The 20,719-nt window shown below is 43.7% G+C and overlaps 1 protein-coding gene across 4 annotated transcripts in view; it reads left to right on the top strand.

Annotated features, from left to right (window-relative positions):
- The window catches only part of WDR7 (WD repeat domain 7), a 363,164-nt gene extending 346,384 nt beyond the window's left edge, over positions 1-16,780 (top strand). For all 4 annotated transcript variants that reach the window (XM_047827887.1, XM_047827884.1, XM_047827883.1 and 1 more), the window contains 2 exons: positions 7,518-7,622; positions 14,035-16,780. In XM_047827887.1, coding sequence (XP_047683843.1) covers positions 7,518-7,622; positions 14,035-14,238 — 309 coding nt within the window. In that variant the 3' untranslated portion in view covers positions 14,239-16,780. The remainder of the gene's footprint in view (positions 1-7,517; positions 7,623-14,034) is intronic.
- The last annotated feature ends 3,939 nt before the right edge of the window (positions 16,781-20,719 follow it).

Genomic DNA, 20,719 nt, shown 5'->3' on the forward strand with positions numbered 1-20,719 from the left:
CACAAAAAGGCTGGAAAAGGCTTCGTTCGTAGCAGTAATTAAATTTTACTTGGGTCTTCTGCGTGGTCATAGATGAAACTTTTTGTTTAATGGCATACTCTGCCTGGATTGTTTGTTTCCTTGAGCATTTGAACCTTGAATATATAATAACATTTTCACAAATTGGTTGCTTCAGAGAAAAGAAAGAGGGAGTTTTTTCTCCAGTGTAATTAACTCTTAACTTCTTAACTCTTTTGAAATGGCTCTTTTTTGATGAGTCTTTGCCTTGCGTAACAAACCAAGCTGTCAGTCCCAGTGATGTCTTCGTCTTCTCTTGGCCTTGAGCTGTTACCTCCCTGCCAGTCAGCCATGAAATCAGTGGCCTTCAGTATTGGGATGTCAGAAAGGCCTGCACGTCAGACCCTGGCCCTCTGTCCTTATCTGCCCTTTTCTGACTCTGGCACCGTCTGTAAGAGAAGTCAACTGTAGGGGCTGGTGCTTTGGATGCAGAGGTGAACGTGTCCTGAGCCGCCCTGGGCATTGCTTGTTATCCTTAAGAAGAACCAGCACCAGGAACGTGTAGGTATTTGTAAGCCTTTGGTATCACTCTCCTTTTCTTTTCGGGGCGGATCCTCACTTCCTAGGTACTCACTTCCCTGACTGTGTGGCTCACCTCCAGCCTGTTTTCCTGTCTCCACACACACGCTTCCTTCAGGGTCCCCTTAAACTGAGGATCTCCGCCATGTTGGTACCCCAACAAAGCATGTTCACCCTGTTCTCTACCAGAGCACATTCTAGGGGAAATCCCTCAGCCAAGAGCTTCATTGGATTTGTAGAAATTTCAGAGACCACGTGCAGCCAACTAGGGACATACTTCCAGCTCAGTAGACCTTTCAGGCACCCCCAAATCACAACTGTCTTTTTTTTTAAGCTTCTTTATTTATTTTGAGAGAGACAGTGCACACACATGCATGCAAGCCGGGGAGGGGCAGAGAGAGAGAATACCAATATCCACTGAGTGTGGAGCCCTAGACGGGACTCAGTCTCACAAACTAGCATATCATGACCTGAGCTGAAATCAAGAGTCAGGCACTTAACGGACCGAGAGCCCCACAACTGCCTATCCGAATCTGAAGCTCACCGTGCGGTCCCACCAGAGGCCTACAGCCAATGCGGTCTCCTTCCCTCTCCGTCCCACAGGTCTTGGGTGAGGCTGTGACAGTGCTGTCCAGGTTCTTTTATCTTCCAGGTCATTTTAGGACATTTCCTATGAGGTGCATGGTCCGAACTTCATAACCTTTCCCCCGTAAACAAAACAAAAACCAAAAACCTTTCCCTTCTTACGGTGCTCATGATAACACAACTTCACCTACCTTAGGAAACCTTTCCTTCGCAATTTATGTCAAAAGTAGGAAAGTATTTTGTGTGGTTGGGTTTCCTCCCCCCCTTTAAAAAAGTGGTGAAACCTGCAAATAAATACAAAATGTTCTCTTTGGTCTTGTTCAGTCCCTCATGTGGGTGTGATAGAGTGCTACCTTTCGGCATCAGTTCTCAAACTTGTCGTTTGAAAGCCAAATATCCAAAACACTCCAGGAAGAGACAGACCCTGTAAAGCGCAATTTTAAAGAAAGTATCCTAGACAGTCCTAGCTTCTGTTGATGCTGACCTAATCATTTGTGAAATGTGTGCCTCTTCTCCTCTGTGCAGGACGGTTAATTCTGTTTCTTCGAGGAGTACGCTGCGACTGCCTGTTAAAACTGCTAGGCCAGTGCACATACTCCTCATTATTATCAATCCTGCCTCTCAGCTCCTTTTCTTCGGTAAGAAAGACGGAAGGATGTTTACCAATTCAGCACTGTCTCCTGCCAGGGGTTATTGTTTGATTTCTTTTATTGTTCGTAGCACTTCTTGAATTAGATTAATTTCTTTATATTCCATTTCTGTCTTTTCAAGACAGCAATTTCTTTTGACTAAAGAATAGAACAAGACACGATACCCATTCGCATGTAAAAAGTAGACCAAGCCTCCTTTTGTTTTGAAACCTGTTGTTTGGGGAAGCATTCTGTACAGTTTAGCATTTAAGATCCCAGCCACTGGGTGGGCCCCATCCCAAGCCCTCACTGGCTCTGTGTGATCCCCAAACAGCTACATCTCCCTTGCCGGAAGGAAGCGAGGTTAAAGTCCATTCAGCTGTTGCCTGCACAGATCTGAGAAGTTCAGAGATTCTGAACAAAAGACAATGGCATCATTTCCATGACACTGAGGTTCTGAAGCACCTCTTAGGCTGAGGTTGTAATGAACTCACTTCCCTCCTTCCCTGAGGACCCCGAGTGGCACTTGCTTTCTTGCTCCACCACGGGTCTCCAAGCGGACGCTGCAGGCAGCACTCCGTGGTTTCTTCTGGGTTCCTGTAAGATGCCCTGCGGGGCAGCCGACAGTGTCTTACCATGTTGTGTGTGTGTGTGTGTGTGTGTGTGTGTTCTGATCTACAGTGTAGTCCCCCTTTGCCCAGACTAAGGAAACTAACAAATGAAGCTTAGTATCCAGGGCGGCCTCAACAACAATACATGGAAACAGAACAGTGCCAGAAAAAGTACTGATCCCCACCCCCCCCACCCCGTGCACCCAGCAGGAGCATGCGTTCAGCTCAGGACTTCCTGGCAGTAAAGCAAGGACATGTTACAATTATGTAATTATTGTTACATGAGAAAGGAAAGCAACAACATTTATCTGGAAAGACAAACATTTTACTGGCAGAACAGTCCAAGATGACATTTAATTCACAGGATCTTCTGTTAGAGACACTGGATAACATAATGAAGGATGTCCTCAGCTGACACAGAAGTAATCTTGGAGTGGATGTTTTAAATAGCAGCCCTCTGTAAAAGTAGAAGTTATGTGAAAACGTTTTCGTGAACACTTTTCTGAAGGAGCCTGTGTGTCTGGCTTTCTGCCTTTACCTCAGGGCGAACCTCATCTCACAGAGAGGTACATTAATGTGACCACTGGGTTGGGACCTCCTTCGGACCTGCCGGTTTATGGCCACTTCACTGTTGCCAACTCACTGGTCGCTGATTAAGAAGAGATGCTAATCTGAAGGAGGCAGGGTTGGCATTCTGTGTTGAGCGTTAGGGGCCCAAACGCCAGGAGGAGGGTCATGCACTTCTAGAGGGCTCTGCGGGCCCTGAAGGAAGGGCCAGCTTTTCTTAGAGGAGCCTTTAGTCTACTCACACTTTTAGATGCATACCAGGACCCCGGAAGCATAGAAGTAACTGTTTTGGCCTTTTGGATTTGTTTTCCCAGTAGAGTTGCCGCATAATGTTACGTGTCCAGGCGTACAACATCATGATTCCACAGATGTATACATTATGCCGTGCTCACCACAAGCATAACTGCCACCGGTCACCACACACCACTATCACAGCATCATCGACTATACTCCTTGTGCTGTGCGCTTCATTCCTGTGACATATCTATTCCGTAGCTGGAAGCCTGGATCTCCCACCCCCCACTTCACGCATTTTGCCCATCCCTCCACCCCCTGCCTGCTGGCAGCCGTCAGTTTGTTCTCTGTGTTTACAGATCTGATGCTGCTGCTTTTTTGTTTGGTCATATTTTTTTTTTAATTTTTTTTTAACGTTTTATTTATTTTTGGGACAGAGAGAGACAGAGCATGAACAGGGGAGGGGCAGAGAGAGAGGGAGACACAGAATCGGAAGCAGGCTCCAGGCTCCGAGCCATCAGCCCAGAGCCTGACGCGGGGCTCGAACTCACAGACCGCGAGATCGCGACCTGGCTGCAGTCGGCCACCCAGGCGCCCCGGTCATATTTTTTTTTGATTCCACGTGTGAGTGAAATCACACAGTATTTGTCTTTTTCAGTCTAACTCATTTCACTTAGCATAATGCCCTCTAGGTCCATCTATGTTGTCACAAATGACACATTCTCATCTTCTTTTTTTTTTTTGATGGCTGTGTAATATTCGTGTGTGTGTGTGTGTGTGTGTGTGTGTGTGTGTGTGTGTGTATACACCACATTCTCCTTATCCATTTATTGATGGATTCTTAGGTTGCTTTCTATACCTTAGCTATTGCAAATAATGCTGCAATAAACATAAGGGTGCATATATCTTTTTGCATTGGTATTTTAATTTAGGTAAATGCCCAGTAGTAGAATTATTGAATCATATAGTATTTCTGTTTCTAATTTTTTGAGGAGTATGGAGATACTGGTTTCCATAGTGGCTGTGCCAATTTCCATTTCCCACCACACTGTAGCAAAGGTTCCTTTTTCCCCACATCCTCACCAATACTTTTTGTTTCTTGTGGAAGAAACTATTTCGAATCAAGTATTCTTAAAATTTTTTTAATGTCTTATTTATTTGAGAGAGAGACAGAGAGAGAGACCATGAGCGGGATCGGGGCAGAGAGAGAGGGTGACACGGAATCCAAAGCAGGATCTAGGCTCCGTGCTGTCATCACAGAGCCCAACGCAGGGCTCAGACTCACGAACCGCGAGATCGTGACCTGAGCTGAAGTCGGACGCTTAACTAACTGGGCCACCCAGGCATCCCCTTGAATCAAGTTTTGTTAATGGGAGGGTAGCACTCAATTCCATGAGACACCGGGCAGGAAATAAGGGAGCCAGGCAGTGGGCATTAGCAGCACAGGAGGAATTGAATTGGTAAAAGGGAGGACAAGTGTCCAGACTGAAGGGCCACCTCTGCTCATCCCTGTCTCTCGTGGCCACATGCACACAAAGGCCCAGGATCACCAGAGCTTTCAGTCTTTCAAGAGAGGCCAGAAATCTTGATTTTATGTGATATCTGATGAGTTAGAATATGAGCTCAGAAAACTTTTTTTAAACATTTTTCAGGGGCGCCTGGGTGGCTCAGTCGGTTGGGCGTCCAACTTCGGCTCAGGTCATGATCTCGCGGTCCGTGAGTTCGAGCCCCGCGTCGGGCTCTGTGCTGACAGCTCAGAGCCTGAAGCCTGCTTCAGATTCTGTGTCTCCCTCTCTCTCTGACCCTCCCCCGTTCATGCTCTGGCTCTCTCTGTCTCAAAAATAAATAAACATTAAAAAAAAAATTTTTTTTTAAAAACATTTTTCAGCCCAAGCCAAACACATCTCCAATCTGGTTTCAGATTAGGCTGAACCTAAGGGTCTTCAGTTTGCAACCTCTGTCTTAAAGCGAGGCCTTTTACTATCTTAACCGTGACATAGCTTTAAATTGGCCCACAGAATTTCAGGTTTTTAGCAGAACTGAATCTTGATTTTAAAAACCAATTAAAGATGCTTTCCAGTGATCTCAGTAAATTGACCTAGTCAGTGAGAACGGTCATTTTTTCCCTTTTAATTGGTTAACTTTTTACCCTCTTCCGCAATAATTTTCATTTTAGGGTAGGTGGCAGGATAATTATTCAGCAGGCTCACCTTGTTGCTCAATTAGCACCACATTAGGAGCCTAGCACCATGGATAGTTGCCATATCTGTTTAATAAAATGTTTAATGAAATGAAATCTGTTTCTAGGCTACCTTAGCATGCTAACTGATACTGATTCTGGGATATATGGTAAGGGCCTCCCCCCCTCCCGATTAAATTGTATACTCAAGTAATCCAGTTTTGTGATTATATTTGTCTTATCATTTTTTCCCAGCTTATTGACATATAATTGACATATGACATTGTAGATGTTACAGGTGCCCATGTGATGGTTTGATACACTTATACGTTGGAAAGTGATTACCACCATAGCATTGGCCAACACTTCCGTCTTGTCACGTAATTACCATTTCTTTTTTGTTGATGAGAACGTTTAAGATCTACTCCCTTAGCACCTTTCAAACGTCTGTCATCTTTAAGTAAGGAGGAGTAACACAAACATTAATATTACTTATTGGATCCTTATTATATGCCATCATTGCACAGAATGCTACATATATAGTAACTCATTGAATCTTCACAGAGCTCTTTGAGGCAGGTATTATCAACATCATCATCATCATTCCTGCTTTCTAGACATGGTACCCTGAGGTTAAGTAACTCACATCATGTGCCCTAGGTCCTTCAGTGTGTAAGTAGTAGAACCCAAAGGCAAGCCAGACAGCCTGACTCAGAGCAGTGTTCTCTGCCAGCCTGAAGCCCAGGGCTTTGCAGTGTAACATGTTTTCTCTGAGTGTTGAAAACCGGGCATTATTTTGGATCCCACAGTGCCCTGAAAGTCTAGTGACAGAAAAGAACAAAATCCAAAGAGCACTGAGAAATGGGCTTGTATCCCCACTCCTCCCTCCTTCCCTCCTTTTAGTCACTCAGCTATGAACTATAAGAAGATTCTTACTGAAATTTACCACATATATGGGGCTGAGCTACATAATGCGCCTGATGTTCCCACTGAGACTCAAGGCTCACAATTGTTCATTAAAAAAGAGGCGGTGCCCGGGTGTCTCCGTTGGTTAAGTGTCCAACTCTTGATTTTGGCCCAGGTCATGAGCTCAGGGTCATGAGATCAAGTCCCACACCGGGCTCCAAAATGAGCGTGGAGCCTGCTTGGGATCCTCTCTCTCCCTTTCTGCCCCTCCCCCCGTCAAAATAAATAAAATAAAAACATTAAAAAAAATAGATGGAGATAAACCTTCCTAGTAGTGTCTCCATTGAAGGGAACATATTTCCCCATTCCTTTCCAGACAGAGGGAGGAGACCAACCCATAGCTTGTAAGCAGACTGAATATTGGTTAATGTGGTCGAGGTATGATCTTCCATAGTTGAGTAAAAGGACATTAATACAATATTATGCTAATTTGCTTAGTATGCCAGTGTTTTTAATGACAATATCATTAAAGTTGAGTATCATTTTTTATTAGTAAAGACCTTTCATCATAGATGTAGTCTAAAACACAACTCCCTTTTTTTTCAGTTCATGGTTAAATCAATGATAGCTATTTGGCAAAGGCTCAAAATGATCCCAGTTAACTTGTCTGTAATAGTATTTGATTTCTGTATGTGTTCAAACCTCCCAACAGGTACGTGTATGTATGTTTACTAATTGTAGCCAAGTGCATTTAAGCCCAGTGTTATTGGTGGGAAATGAAGCGTAAAACATGAAAAATGTATAATTATTAAGGGTTGAAATTATAGTTTTTAACTCCTTTCAGAAGAGGGATATTACGATGCAGCTTTGATTGTTTTTCATTTCAGATGAGTGAGGTTCCTAATTAAGTAAAATTCTTCCCTCTAATGGACATAAGTAAATTAACATATTGGTTCGTCTGTTAATATATGCTTTTCCATTGGACTCACGCTGTCCTCCCAATGCAGAGACAGGTAGCTTCTTCAGAACAAGATTAAAGAAAGCCCTTGGATATATCAGTGGGAGAACTTTCGTTGCTTTTCCTATTTTTCTCACCTAATTTTATAAATAAGGATCATAACAGTATCTAATCTCCATGGCATAACTTGTTCAACATTGAATGCATTTGCATGTGTATGTGTAACAGTTCTGTGGAATGCAGACCGTTAATGACCCTGACTTTTATTTTAGACGATCCATGGACACAAGGGACCAATCACTGCAGTGGCCTTTGCTCCTGATGGACGATATCTTGCCACCTACTCAAATACGGACAGCCACATTTCTTTCTGGCAGGTACGTGTAGATGCTACAGGGTCCTAGGGTATACTGTATGTTTGCTTTTGCTACGAAAGGCTTCCTGTTCTGCCCGCCCTCCCCGCTTCTTTCAACAAATATCACATGTTATTGCTGACTGCTTATGTGCTACATGCCAGCATGCAGGGTGCGCTGAGAATACAGTTAGCAATCTGGAGGTGGGGGTGGGGTCTGCTCTCACAGGGCTTGCAGTCTGTAAATAAGCAAGCAGTTACAATACAGAGGGGAGCCTGAGAATAAGGTTGTGGGACAGATTCACAGAGGAGGTGACATCCGAACTGAGACAGGGTCATGCTGAGTAAGGGCTGGATGGTAAGGGGAGGGCAGAGTGGGTATTTAGGGAGAGAAAGCAGGAGCAGCCTTTCAGTGGTAAGCCAGGGCACGGCATGCCTGGGGGCCCGGCCGGAAAGGCACGGGGCCAGGGAGGTGCTGCCCAAGGATGCGGGCAACCCCAGCAGGGCAGAGGCCAGGGAGAAGGCAGCGAGTAGTAGCTTCATATCCCGTCTATATTATCTCATCTGTTTGCGTTCTGAATTTCCCACATAATGCTCTTCATTCCTGAACTATCAAAACATTTTCAAAACCCCGAGTGTCGGGGCACCTGGCTGGTTCAGTTAAGTGTCCAACTTTGGCTCAGGTCATGATTCCGTGTTAGCGCGTTCGAGCCCCGTGTCGGGCTGTCTGCTGTCAGCATAGTGCCCGCTTTGGGTCCTCTGTCCCCCTGTCTCTCTGCTCCTCTCCTGCTGGTTCTTTCTCTCTCTCTCTCCTCTCTGCCTCTCAAAAATGAAATAAGCATTAAAAAAGATTTTTAAACAAACAAAAAAACCAAAACCCCGAGATCATTGAGTGGCAGTTCATGAGGATGCCTGTGTTTAACTGTGACTAAAATGCCTATTAACTTTGAGCGCCTAATTTTTACAGTAGAACTTGTTTTAGCCTCAAAAATTAATCTCCATTCCATCTTTTTAATTACCTTACTCCTGATAATTGGTAAAAAAAAAAAATTTTAACATTACCAACTCCCTCCCCGATGAAAAGCCAATTTAAAATTTTGTTATTACCTTTACTCTCCTAAAATGCACGTATGTTTTATGAGATTCAGTTTATTGCCTTGAAAGCTAAAAAAAAAAAAAAAAAAAAAAAAGTTTAAATAAGACTTCAGCACAACTTGACGATGGTTTTTAAAAAATCAATAGCTAATAAAATGTAAAACAGATACAATAAATTGCTTAATTCACAACATACTATTAAACCGTGACAACTTCCAAATCTGTCACAGACTTTTCCCTACTCTTCATTTGATTTCGTTTTCCAGTTTGTTTTCTCATTATCTTTTCTCCCAGAATATAGCTCCCGCATCTTAATTGGCTCCTATTAAACTCTCTTCCTCGGCGGCCTCCCCGGTGCCCGAATACCCCAGTGGCTACCGTGGGACCCGTGGTTAGCGCTGCCAGCAGCCCCACGGCGAGCCCCTTAGGCGTCCGTAGAGTGACCCTCGCACCAATGCTTCCTTAAAGGGTTTCCCCACCAAGCGTGTTTTCCACACGGTGGTCTCTGCACACCACCTGTACTTTGACACACAGTTTCTGCTCTTCCCTGTGCCCTTGGAATCCCAGACGAGTGTTCACGTAAAGCTCCACATTCGTTCAAAACATCTCCTGGGCACCAAAGCGCCGGGTGCTGGCCAGTGCTTCAGGGGTACGGAGTCAGCCAGTCCCAAGTCCCTGCTTTCAAGGACCTTGTGTTTGTCCACGTTGTCTTCTTTGGAATACACAAACACAAGTCTTTTTGTTTTGTTCAACGTGACTTCCTCAGAACGTGACATTTGTTATATAAAGGAACACCTCCTACCTTCGCCAGATTTGAAGCTGTTGCCGATATTTTCCTGAATTTCTGCATGACGAATGTTTTTTCCCTTATCTAGCTACTCAAGGTTCTCTTTGGATGTGTTCATCCCTTCCTTGATTTTTTTGTTTTTTCTACTTGTATCCACATTCCTGCCTAGTGCACTGAGGGATTTATGGTTAGCATCCTTTCTTACCTCAGAGCTGAAGCTCATTCATTACGGAGATGGTAGCTTTGCGAGATACCTCTTCTCATCCTCCACTTCCCCTCTTCGGGCTCCTGCTGCTGCCTCTGGGCTTTGCTGAGGACACTTTAACCCGTGCCTCTGCGTGTGGCGGTGCGCGCAGGGGGGCCACAGCGCACTTCCTTGGTGCACACGCTCATTGTGCTGTCCGCACACGTGGGTGTCCCACGCACAGAGCACGGGGACTGCTCAGGCAACACCCAGGTCTTTTTGCCTCTAAACCCAATGTCAGGATGGAAAATGCAACCCATGTCTTAAATTAATACCCAGTTTGGTCTTGAAATTTAAGCGGAAAGCACAGAAACATGTCCGCTTTTATCAAGAAAATACAATAAAACCTCTTCCAGAGTATTCGTATAGGGGGGTTGATTTATATTTTTTTTTTAATTTTTTTTTTCAACATTTATTTATTTTTGGGACAGAGAGAGACAGAGCATGAACGGGGGAGGAGCAGAGAGGGAGGGAGACACAGAATGGGAAACAGGCTCCAGGCTCCGAGCCATCAGCCCAGAGCCCGACGCGGGGCTCGAACTCACGGACCGCGAGATCGTGACCTGGCTGAAGTCGGACGCTTAACCGACTGCGCCACCCAGGCGCCCCTAGGGGGGTTGATTTAAATTAAAGGGAGTCCAGACAGCAATGGTGGATCTCCCACTGCTTTCCCAAAATAGGCTTTGCTGATTTATTTAGATACATATTGTTTAGTTCTAGTGATGTATGATGATACTTTTATATTATTCCAGTAAATGTACTGTAATATATTTTGAAAACTTAATGAAGTCTTATTAATACAGGACCTTACAAAAGCTATGAGCTATTAAAATCTTTGCTGAGAAATGAGTGTTAATGAGAAATATCGGTTGGATAATTACTCAAGTGAGACTTAGTAAAAGGTTTGTGTGCAGCATTACTTACACTGAGAATTGCATTAAAACACTTCCTGTTTTGATGAATTACATCTGTATGTGTTTCTATGTGTTCAGAAAATAATCTTCACGGGACTGGTTTGGTGAAGCATTCTTTCTAAAGGGAAGGGAAAAACCAACGTTGCATTTTTGTTATTTACAAACTCAGCTACTGAATGATGTCATCAAGCAGCCTTCTAAGCCCTTTGATTCTCCAGCTACATATTCCTCCAAGTTGAATATTTCATGTCAGGGTATCTATTCACATTTGAGCAAGGGGAATTGAGTAATGAAATCAAATACGGCCACGGTTCTCTCACCTAAATTTCACCACTATCCTACACCTAGTGAATATCCTCTTTCAGAAATGCTAAAAATAAATTAGATGGATAGTGGTTTCACTTATTTTTATGTATTCCATCATAGAATGGAACACTATTCAGCCCTTTAAAAAGGGTGCTGTAGGGGCATCTGGGTGGCTCAGTCAGTTAAGCATCTGACTTCGGCTCTGGTCATGATGTCATTCGATCCCCACGTCTGGCTCTGGGCTGACAGCACAGAGCCTGGAGCCTGCTACCGATTCTGTGTCTCCCTTTGGATTCTCTGCCTCTCCCCCACTCACGTTCTCTCTGTCTCTCTCTGTCTCTCTCAAAAATAAATAAACATTAAAAAAAAATTTTTTTAAAGGATGCTATAAATCTGTGGCCATCAGCATCAACGTTTTGTTGAATGAAAAAGGCAGATTGTGAAACTGCCTTTTAATTCGAGCCTATTTACGTAAAACTCCTTAAATCTGCCTCTGACATGTACATATATTTGGAGGTCTAGAAAGAAGTTTACCAAAATGTTAGTGATTGTCTCTAGGAAGTAAGATTTGGGGGGATTTTTGCTTTCTCTCTTCTACTTCTATTATTTAAATGTTCCACAATGAGTATTTATTGTCCTTGTAATCAAGAAAAAATTCAGTGTTACCAAAAAATACTCTAATCCCAGGTAGTTTTTATTTATTTGAGGCTCAAACTGCCCTTTCCCATAGTTTGTAAGCCTGTCACTGGTCAAGAAAATACTAATATCCAATAACAAAACGGTTCATTGTCTCAGTGAGCGTTCTTTAGCTGAGCTTATTGGGAAGATGAATACTCACCCTTCCTACTTCAGGTTATCTGTCTTCAGAAGAGGTCACAAGGTAAGGATGGTCTGAGGAACAGCACGTTAGAGTGACCCTGAGGTCCTCGTCCTTCCAGGGGCACGCAGCTGTAACAGTGCTGCGCCGTGTGGAATTTCATTCAGCTGTTCTACCGCAGGAAGGCTGTGTGACCCTTCCGAAGGCATTTATCCATCAGTTTATCAAATGGTTTATCAGTCATTCATGGGATGGCTCAGCTCAGAAGGAGATGCCAGGCACAATGATGGACTTCTTGTTGAAGTTTTCCATTGGTAGCATTTCTGTAAGGTACTCTCTCCCTCTCTCTTTGGCCCTCAACCCAATTCTTCTATGTGGCTAAATTTTGAAGGAAAGAAGTAAAAATAAGGAAGTGTCTGAGCCTATTGGGCACCCTTAGCATTTTGAGCCACCAGCAGAACTCAGGCGTCATCCATATTTTCATAGAAAATCCATAAAGAATGAAAACTCCTTTGTAGCTATTTATCAACTGAGAAATGAGATTTTTTTTTTTTTTTTAAACACAGTATGCCTGTTGATACCAGTTAATTTTAACCACCAATTTTCTGGGTCATTTGGATCTGTTCTATTAAAGAACTCAATTATCATGTACTGTTACTTTCTGTACAAGCGAGAGCCATCAAATCATGCTCACCACCGTTATTCATATATAAAATATCTGGGAACCCTCAGAAAGCAACAAGACATTGATTTTTGTCTTGTATGGAGTTCTTGGGAAAAGGGAAGGAAGCAAGGGAAGAAGTTTTTGGAGAAGGACAGTAAGGTACTGTCTGACTTTAAATGTTAACTTTAACAGAAAGAGTTAATGATAACCATACATTTGGTTTTAAAATGTGACCTCGTACACTAGTGATTTTTTTTCACCTCTGTGTTGTGTTCGGCACTATTATTAATGCAGGAAAATCAGTAACATTAGTCATCTTAAAAGGGTTATTACTCAAGATGATTTAAATTGTGAAAATGTCAGTGGAGCCTGCATGCATCCTGCTAGAGATGCCATGATTTACGCCCTCTGACACCATCGTGCTGCTGAGAAGGGCCAGAAAAAAGAATGGCTTATATTTTGCACTGATCCAAATGCAGAGCATGATATCAGCAATAACACATCTTAAATGTCCTAGGATTTGCCAAGGTTTCGTGTGTCAAGCATTTGTGTCCATAATCTGCATGCTTCACACAAAAACCCCAGAATCTTCTGCGTTTAGACGATGGTTATACTGGAGAGAAGAGTTGGAAATGAAAATTAGTGCAAAGAAGACTAATATTTTTGAGACCTCTTTTCTTACGTGCTCTACGCTTTCCATGTGATTTGCAATAGCACAAAAGATGTGTATTAAAAAGACGTCAAGTAGTATGTAGAATCTACCGGATTCCTGTGACCCCGTTGCTCAGGCTCCCTGAGATACCCGCCATTTAGTATTCACACTTTGACCGGAATGCATGGTTTGTTCACGGGCCGTAATTTCCATGTTATTTTTCACCAATGTGGATGGATTAAGAGAACTTAACATTCAAATCCAATCCCCAAAAGCCACCCAAAAGCAAATCAGCTGATTAAAAACATATGGCCAATAAGGTGTTAAAAGTATTCTGCCTTCAGCGTGGCAGTGAAACAGTGAGCCACAGATACAGTGTTAAGATGCAATTGATTCTCAGTTTCCCCTTGGAAATGAACTAGAGATTTCCAGAGACTGAATACCGTAAGAAAGCAGGTGAGGAGGGAAGTGTGGGTACCTGCGGAGGGGGTAGGGGGTTCCGTTTTGAGCTTTGATCCAGGCATGTGCCCACTTTGCTGCTTTTCCTTGAACAAGCCGTGAGTCCCCAGTCGAGTCTGGGTGGACTTGTCCTTCCCGGCTGCGGGGAGCACCGTGGCGACGCGGGAAGGGCCCACCATCGCCAGAGACTGCCGGGCCTGTTCAGTTACCATCGGGAATTTAGCCCCCTCCTCAAAGACTGATGGCCTTTCCTGCTGCCGGGTGCTCCCCACGGAGTGAAATTCCTGTGGGCGGATGCTTTCACGGTAACAGCATCGCAAGGGTTCCGGGTCCGAGAGAGGCGCCCCGCCCGGGCTGAGAACAGACTCTCAGCCAAGCCGGAGTCAGGGGCCGGCAGAGAGTGACCCGAGGCGTGAGTCACTCTACCCTGACGCGCGGCAGGGAAGGGAGAGGGTTCTGTAAGTGACGCGCGTGCTCTCGTGTCCCCGTGTCCCCCCAGATGAACACGTCGCTGCTGGGAAGCATCGGCATGCTGAACTCGGCCCCTCAGCTGCGCTGCATCAAAACCTACCAGGTGCCGCCCGTGCAGCCCGCCTCGCCCGGCTCGCACAACGCCCTCCGCCTGGCCCGGCTCATCTGGACGTCCAACCGCAACGTCATCCTCATGGCCCACGACGGGAAGGAACATCGCTTCATGGTCTAGCGCTGGGGGCCGCTGCCCTGACCGCATCCGAGCCCTGTCCACTCTGGAGGCCGAGACTCCTCTGTCCTTACTCACCCGGATCGTTCCTCAGTGCCTGCCACGCCGGTGTCACCCCGGGGCGCGGCCGAGGCTGTGTCACCTCCACACAGTCCTCGGGGGGCGGACCCCCCCGCCCGTGTCGTGTCCCCTGTGATCCAGAGGCATGCACACCCCGCCCTGCAGGAGCGGCCCTTGTGTGGACATTAGGTCGTTTTCCCCCCTGGGGGGTGGGGGGTGCCCGCGGTCCCTAGGAGCACCCCTGTGGCTTGGTGCACCAGAAGTCTCCACAGAAGCACTGTGATTGCATTCCCAGCCCAGATCAGCATGTTCCTAGAGCTAAACCCCACCTTGAAGTGCTGCTTGACCCTGGTCGTTTGACATTGGGTTTTGACGTAACGTGGCAGTCCTAATTAGCGAAGTTATTTCCCTTTGGATTTCCTAAAATACATTGTTTACCAAAAAGATTCTGTGTTTACATGGTTGGGTGTTTTTTTTTTCTTTTTTTTTGCCCCATGATTGCTAGGAAGCTCTTCAATCCAGTTTCCTAGGGTTTAACCCCTTGCTTCTTGATTAACACCTAACAGATTTGAGATCATTGAGAAAATATATTTAAAAAAAGAAAATACAGAAAAAAAAAGTTTCCCAGACAGCCTTCTAAAATGCCCATATCCTGCTTAATAATATATTTAGTAGTTTAAAATAAAAATCATCACTATTTATGATCTAGTTAATATAATTATCCAGTCACTATAATCTCTTAAATGGACTTTTATAATAAAGAATCGAGTTTGGAAGCATAGCATATACCTAAATAAGAAGTCCCTTGTGTCTGTTACTAGAGGTCCTTTCAAGAAAGACCTTACCCCTTCCCTCCAGAAACCTTACAGACCCACAGTTCCCATGCCTACGACCTACGTCAGTTATCATGTAATAGTTACAATTCAGCCTTTGAACTGATCAATTAAAGGAAAACTAAGACAGCATTTCTTTTACACAAGTATCCTAGAAAAATGGTACCCAAGACATAAGCATTCAGGAGTATGTAGAAAATGTGAGGGCTCTCAAATAATTTGAGCAAACATTGCAATGAGAGTGTTCATTACACTTCCAAGTAAGCTTTAAGTGGGTTGCTCTCTTCTTATGTCAAATTATGCTGATTCTCAGTAATGGAAAAAAAAATCCACAAAATAATATTTTGTATGAATTGCTCCTAACAAATCTTGATCTGTACATAGCTGGGGATTTGGTTGTTTGGTTGGTTGTTGATTGGTTGGTTAGGTGGGCACAATGGTTTATTAAGTGCAAACACAGAAAATGATTTATTCACAGAAAAGATGCGAAGTTTACAGAGGAACCAAAATGATAATGGGAGCATTTAATTGGAAAAGCGTATATTGTCAGAGTTTATGTAACCTAGGGGGAAAACAAAAGGATCACAGTCCAGGAACAGATACATCTGTTACTGAAACAGATTTTTAAAGAACATGTTAAGAAATTAAGACCACCGGAACGTCTCTTTCCTATTGATACGAAGTACGTTATTTCCATTGGTGGCAAACCTCTCCTGTTCGTTGGTTTTAGACTTTGGGTGTTCTTTCAAAAGTGAATTTATGCCACATGCATGTACATTGTATTTATAAAGATTATATATGTAGTTTCCAAGGAAGAAACAAAGAACTATATACAGCGTAGGCTCTATTTGTCTGGTGAATATGCTGTTGTGTTCGATATAGATAGAGAAACCTGAGGTAAACAAAAGGGGCACATGGTTTTTCCAGCGGGCTCCTGAGTCTTCTCGATACCCAGCACGTGTTTACTTGGTAAACTTAAATAGGGACTAATTTATTCTAGACTACAAAGTTGTTTTGGAATGATGAAGTAAAAGTATAGAGAGATTTGTAAAACAAAATGCACTGGGGAAAAGATGTGAGATGGTAGGCAGGCCACCAAATACACGATGGACCGCTCCGCAGAAATCTGGAACAAAGCAGAGCCGTGAGGGCCTGGGGTAAAAACAATCTGGGCAGTGAGCATGGGCCAGCCTGTCCCACATTCTGCCTGCAAGGACAGCCAACATCATTGGCCAGTAGAACATCACTCTTACAAAACTTGGGTGGATGATGTTGGATGGCTCGACATCTCTAACTGCTGAGTGAATATTTGCATTCTTGTTAACACAGATCTCCCCTTGGCTATTTTGACAACTCTAGTCCCAGATTTCATCACAGCTTAGACTTCTCAGCACCGAGGTAAACTTTGTATCGTCATCCCAGTGTATGCTTTTTAGTGTTGTATTGATTTCGGTGGCACTGTATTTGGACCCATCCTTGTACGTGTGGAGACATACGTGGCTTCACTGGTAGTTTAAAATGCAGTGATTGAACTGTGTACAGCGAGTGAATTAAAATGTCTGCCTCTCAAGACATTGCCACTTAATAGATCCTATATGTGCTGAACGCCCCTGTGTACATATGTGTGTTAAATAAAACTGAATTGTACTGAAGATTGTTTTTCTCATTAAAAACATTGTTCACTCTTCTTAAAACATTCTCAGTTGAAATCCATATACCCCTTCCCCCCCCACCCGCCTACTCGGGTGCCAAATTAAGCCTTGTATTTCTATGTAATTATTCACTTCCCTGGAGAGCTAGCTTCAGGAAAGGCTAACTTGTCACAAAGGACAGTAGAACACTCCAGAAGGAAGAAAGACACTTCCAAAGTGTGAGGGAAACAACTCAACAGCACCCTCTGTGGTTTGGGCAAGGGAATTGCATGCATGTTCCTTTATCTTTACCTCAAGTTGCTCCTAAACGGACTGAATTGTACCGTATTCTATTCCGTCAGATTTTGATGACGTGGTTGACTGCCATGGATGGGGGGCGATGGACGGAGATGATTCAATTCATTTCCTTTAAGAGTCGGTTTGGAGTTGAATTTGAATCCCTGGGGTAATGGATGCAATTGGTTTTCAGAAAAAGCAACAGTAACAAAACAGGTCATCGTCGCTCAGAGAGGGTTATACGTACAAGTGGCGAATGTGCTTCTTTACCTTTTCACATAAGAATGTAGAACAGCTTAAACTGAACCAGTCATCAGGTAGCAGTATACTTTTCCTTCAGAAATAGATAGACATGAAGGAAACTGACTGCCACATCTTCAGCCCTGTTCAGATGCCCAGTGTCCATCCCAGGAATTGCTTTAACGTCTCCTGGTGGCTTAAGTGTGTCCTTATAGGGAAAATAGGAGCAGTCCCGGTCCTGTATGATTGGTGATCACATAAACTGATCAAATGTGGAAAGGGCATGACATTAATAGGAAGGTAAAGCCAAGCAGTGCTGGATGAACTTTCACCTTTCACCCCTTCGGCTGACTGACAGAGCTGAGTGTTGAAGAAAATCAATACTTTGGAGCCAGGAGGGAAATATTTCCAACCTCTAACTAGAGAATGTATTTTGACAAGGCCAAGATAATCCAAGCTGCACAGGAGAAAGAGAAAAGAAGACTCATTTTTAAAGCTTGACACTTCAAGGTGTTTTTGTACAATGGTTTAGAGATCGTCAATACATACAAATACCAAAGGTCAGAAAGAAAAGCCAGAAGAATTTCAAAAATTAGATGTTCAGTTCTTTTTGCTGTTTGCAAACTAAAAAAAAAAACAAAAAAACAAAACAAAAGAAAGACGGCAGAGAGGTGTGTGCCTGTAATTGTTGTTTAAATGAACCGAGCTCACAACGTGTGCTTGGAGGTTATCATCCCTCTTTAATCAAACCTTACATTTTCTCGAGGCAGCAATATAAACATCGAATGCCTAAAAAGGTGTTTAGGCTTCTTGTTTCTGTACATTTTTTTCAAAGACCTGAATCGTTTTTTGAGTAGTTACACCGTTTGGGGGGCACATCTCGGAATCTTGATTTTTGGATTCACGTTGATCCTGCCAGGATGGACTGGTAAATGTTAGACCCTTCTTCGTATTTGGATCATTATTTGCATGAGAAAAGAGTTCGTGTGCCTACTGAACTTGAGTTGTTTCTAGTTGCCCTAGTCCCTTTAAGCAAATTACTAATAAAAGTATTCTAATTAGTGCCCTGCTGAGTGAGAGGCTGACACATCTCTAGGAAGAAGGTTAGCAATTCGCTCCACTCTTACCAGCAAGATTAGATCCATTCATTCTGTGGACAGATGCCTCCATCAAACGGATACAGATTCTTTTCTTTCCTACAGATAAGAAAATGAAGTCGAAGGGTGACCCTACCTTCCAGCCAAGCTCAGGACAAAGGACTCCTGAGTACTCTAAGTATCTAACCCTGTTTTCTCATGCAGGTGCAACAGAAGGCATGCCGTAAACATATGCTAATTGTGCATTAAAATAACAGTGAAAATACGGCCTAAATTTGTATGCCCTTTCTCATTAAAAAATTCCACTCTGTTCTGAGAAGATAGGTCTGGCTGGAGATTTTAAATTTTATGTTTCAAAAGGAGGACAGAATACTGAGGCCAAGAGTCCTCAGTGTTCTGAATCTCCCAGAGAAGGGCAGGAACCTAGCACACGCCTGATTTACAGTAGGTTATCAAGTAAATCTGTATTGCACTTGTTAAATCCATGAGACGATGCCTGTAGAAAGCTTGTTATGACACCAAGTGGGGTGCCTGGGTGGCTCAGTCAGTTAAGTGTCCACTCTTGGATTTCGGCTCAGGTCATGATCTCACAGTTCGTGAGTTTGAGCCCCACATTGGGCTCCGTGCAGACACTCTCCCTCTCTCTCTGCCCCTCCAGTGTGTGTTCCCCCTCTCCTCTGTCTCTCTCAAAATAAACTCTAAAAAAAAGAGTGACACATAGTAAGCATGTGAGATGATAATTTTTAGTAGATGTGTAGAAGTCCTTCCTTATTGAACATAAACAAGATTGGAAATTATTTGTGTTCTTTGGAAAATGGTTGGACTTTTGTGTCTTTATCTCTATCTGGACTCTAATAATAGGTCTGGACATTTACCCAAAGGATTGTCTGTGTGGTTCTCCCTGAATTCACCAGGTCCTTCACCATGTTGCTGTGTGTGACTGTCTTCTCCCTAAAACTTGCAGACACTGACAAGTCCCAAAATACATGCCAGTGGATGGGACCACTTGATTATGGGTGTTGGAAGTTATAACTGAATCCTCAAAAAGAAAGTAGTTCATATTAAATTTAGACTCACATTGGCATCCAGGATGACTTTGATTACTTATATGAATATCTTCAAAATATACATCTATGAAAATTGAACAAGACTGTGGACAAAGTATAAGGTAGGTTTCATGGAATCCCCAAAGCCCAGGAAACTGAAGGTTTAGGTTCTATTGCCAACATCTTGTTTTGACTAGTATCAAAATGACTGAGCCCTTCAGTTTACCCAAATGTGAACTGTATGGTCTAAAACTTTACCCACCCAGTGGCACTTGAGGTTTTAGTGGTTGATGGATTTCTGGATAAGTTTATGGATAATTGGAAGATCCTGCAATGAAACATTTTTATCCATTTGCAAGCTTTTACTGAATCTTAGTATATGCCAAACATAGGTTCTATATTCTATTTTCCCCACTGATGAACTCACAGGCTAGCAAAGGCCACCACACTATGGAACAAGTGCCAAAAACAAATGGGAAAGAGCGATGAGAACATTGGAAGTGATTCATTCTCGTACGTTAGTATCAAGTTAGGGCTTCCGAGAGGAAGTATTTGGACCGAGTCTTGAAGAACAAATAGAAATTAATTAGAAGGATGGAAGGGATGTTTTAAGGTAGGAATTTCTGGATGTCCAAAGTAGTGTGTGATCTGGACGGACATGAGTTACTTCAGACTTGCAACCTGACAGGCACCGGTGGGCACTACTGGGGATCCAGGTGGCTCTTCACCTGCGGCTGTTACTGCACACACAGAAAACAAGACATCTAAGCCAAAGGACATTTGAGAGCTAGAAGGCAAAAACACAAAAAAATTCAGCAAAAACCCTAATAAAAGATTTCTCTGACTGTTGCTAGTTCTCCGGGTCTCATTTTCTTTAAAAAAAAGAAAAGGGTTATTTTTTAAAAAAAAAATAAGTTCTGCATCCCCCTGAGGCTGTGTTCTAGCCTCCCGGGAGCATGGTGTGTGGGATGCTGGCCGCAAATGGTGCCCGGATGCCCCTTCTCCAGCTCCCACCCTGGGGCTGAAGCATTTATTCTCCAACTGCCGGGGGTGTTGACATCTCATGTTGAGTTCTGGAGATTCCCTACAACCCGGGAGCCCTTTCACCCATGGTCGCACTCCCCATCCTGGGGGCAACCACATCCATGATTGTTCCAGAAGGAGCTGTAAGGCTCAGCTCCAAGCTCCACTTGAGAACACCATTGAAGGGTCACCTAGCTCCAGCACTCCCCTCGGGATAGGCTGAAGCCCTCACTGAACTCAGCTGCCCTCACTCCCTA

This window comes from Prionailurus viverrinus, chromosome D3 (genome assembly GCF_022837055.1).
Source record: "Prionailurus viverrinus isolate Anna chromosome D3, UM_Priviv_1.0, whole genome shotgun sequence".
Taxonomy (NCBI): Eukaryota; Metazoa; Chordata; class Mammalia; order Carnivora; family Felidae; genus Prionailurus; species Prionailurus viverrinus.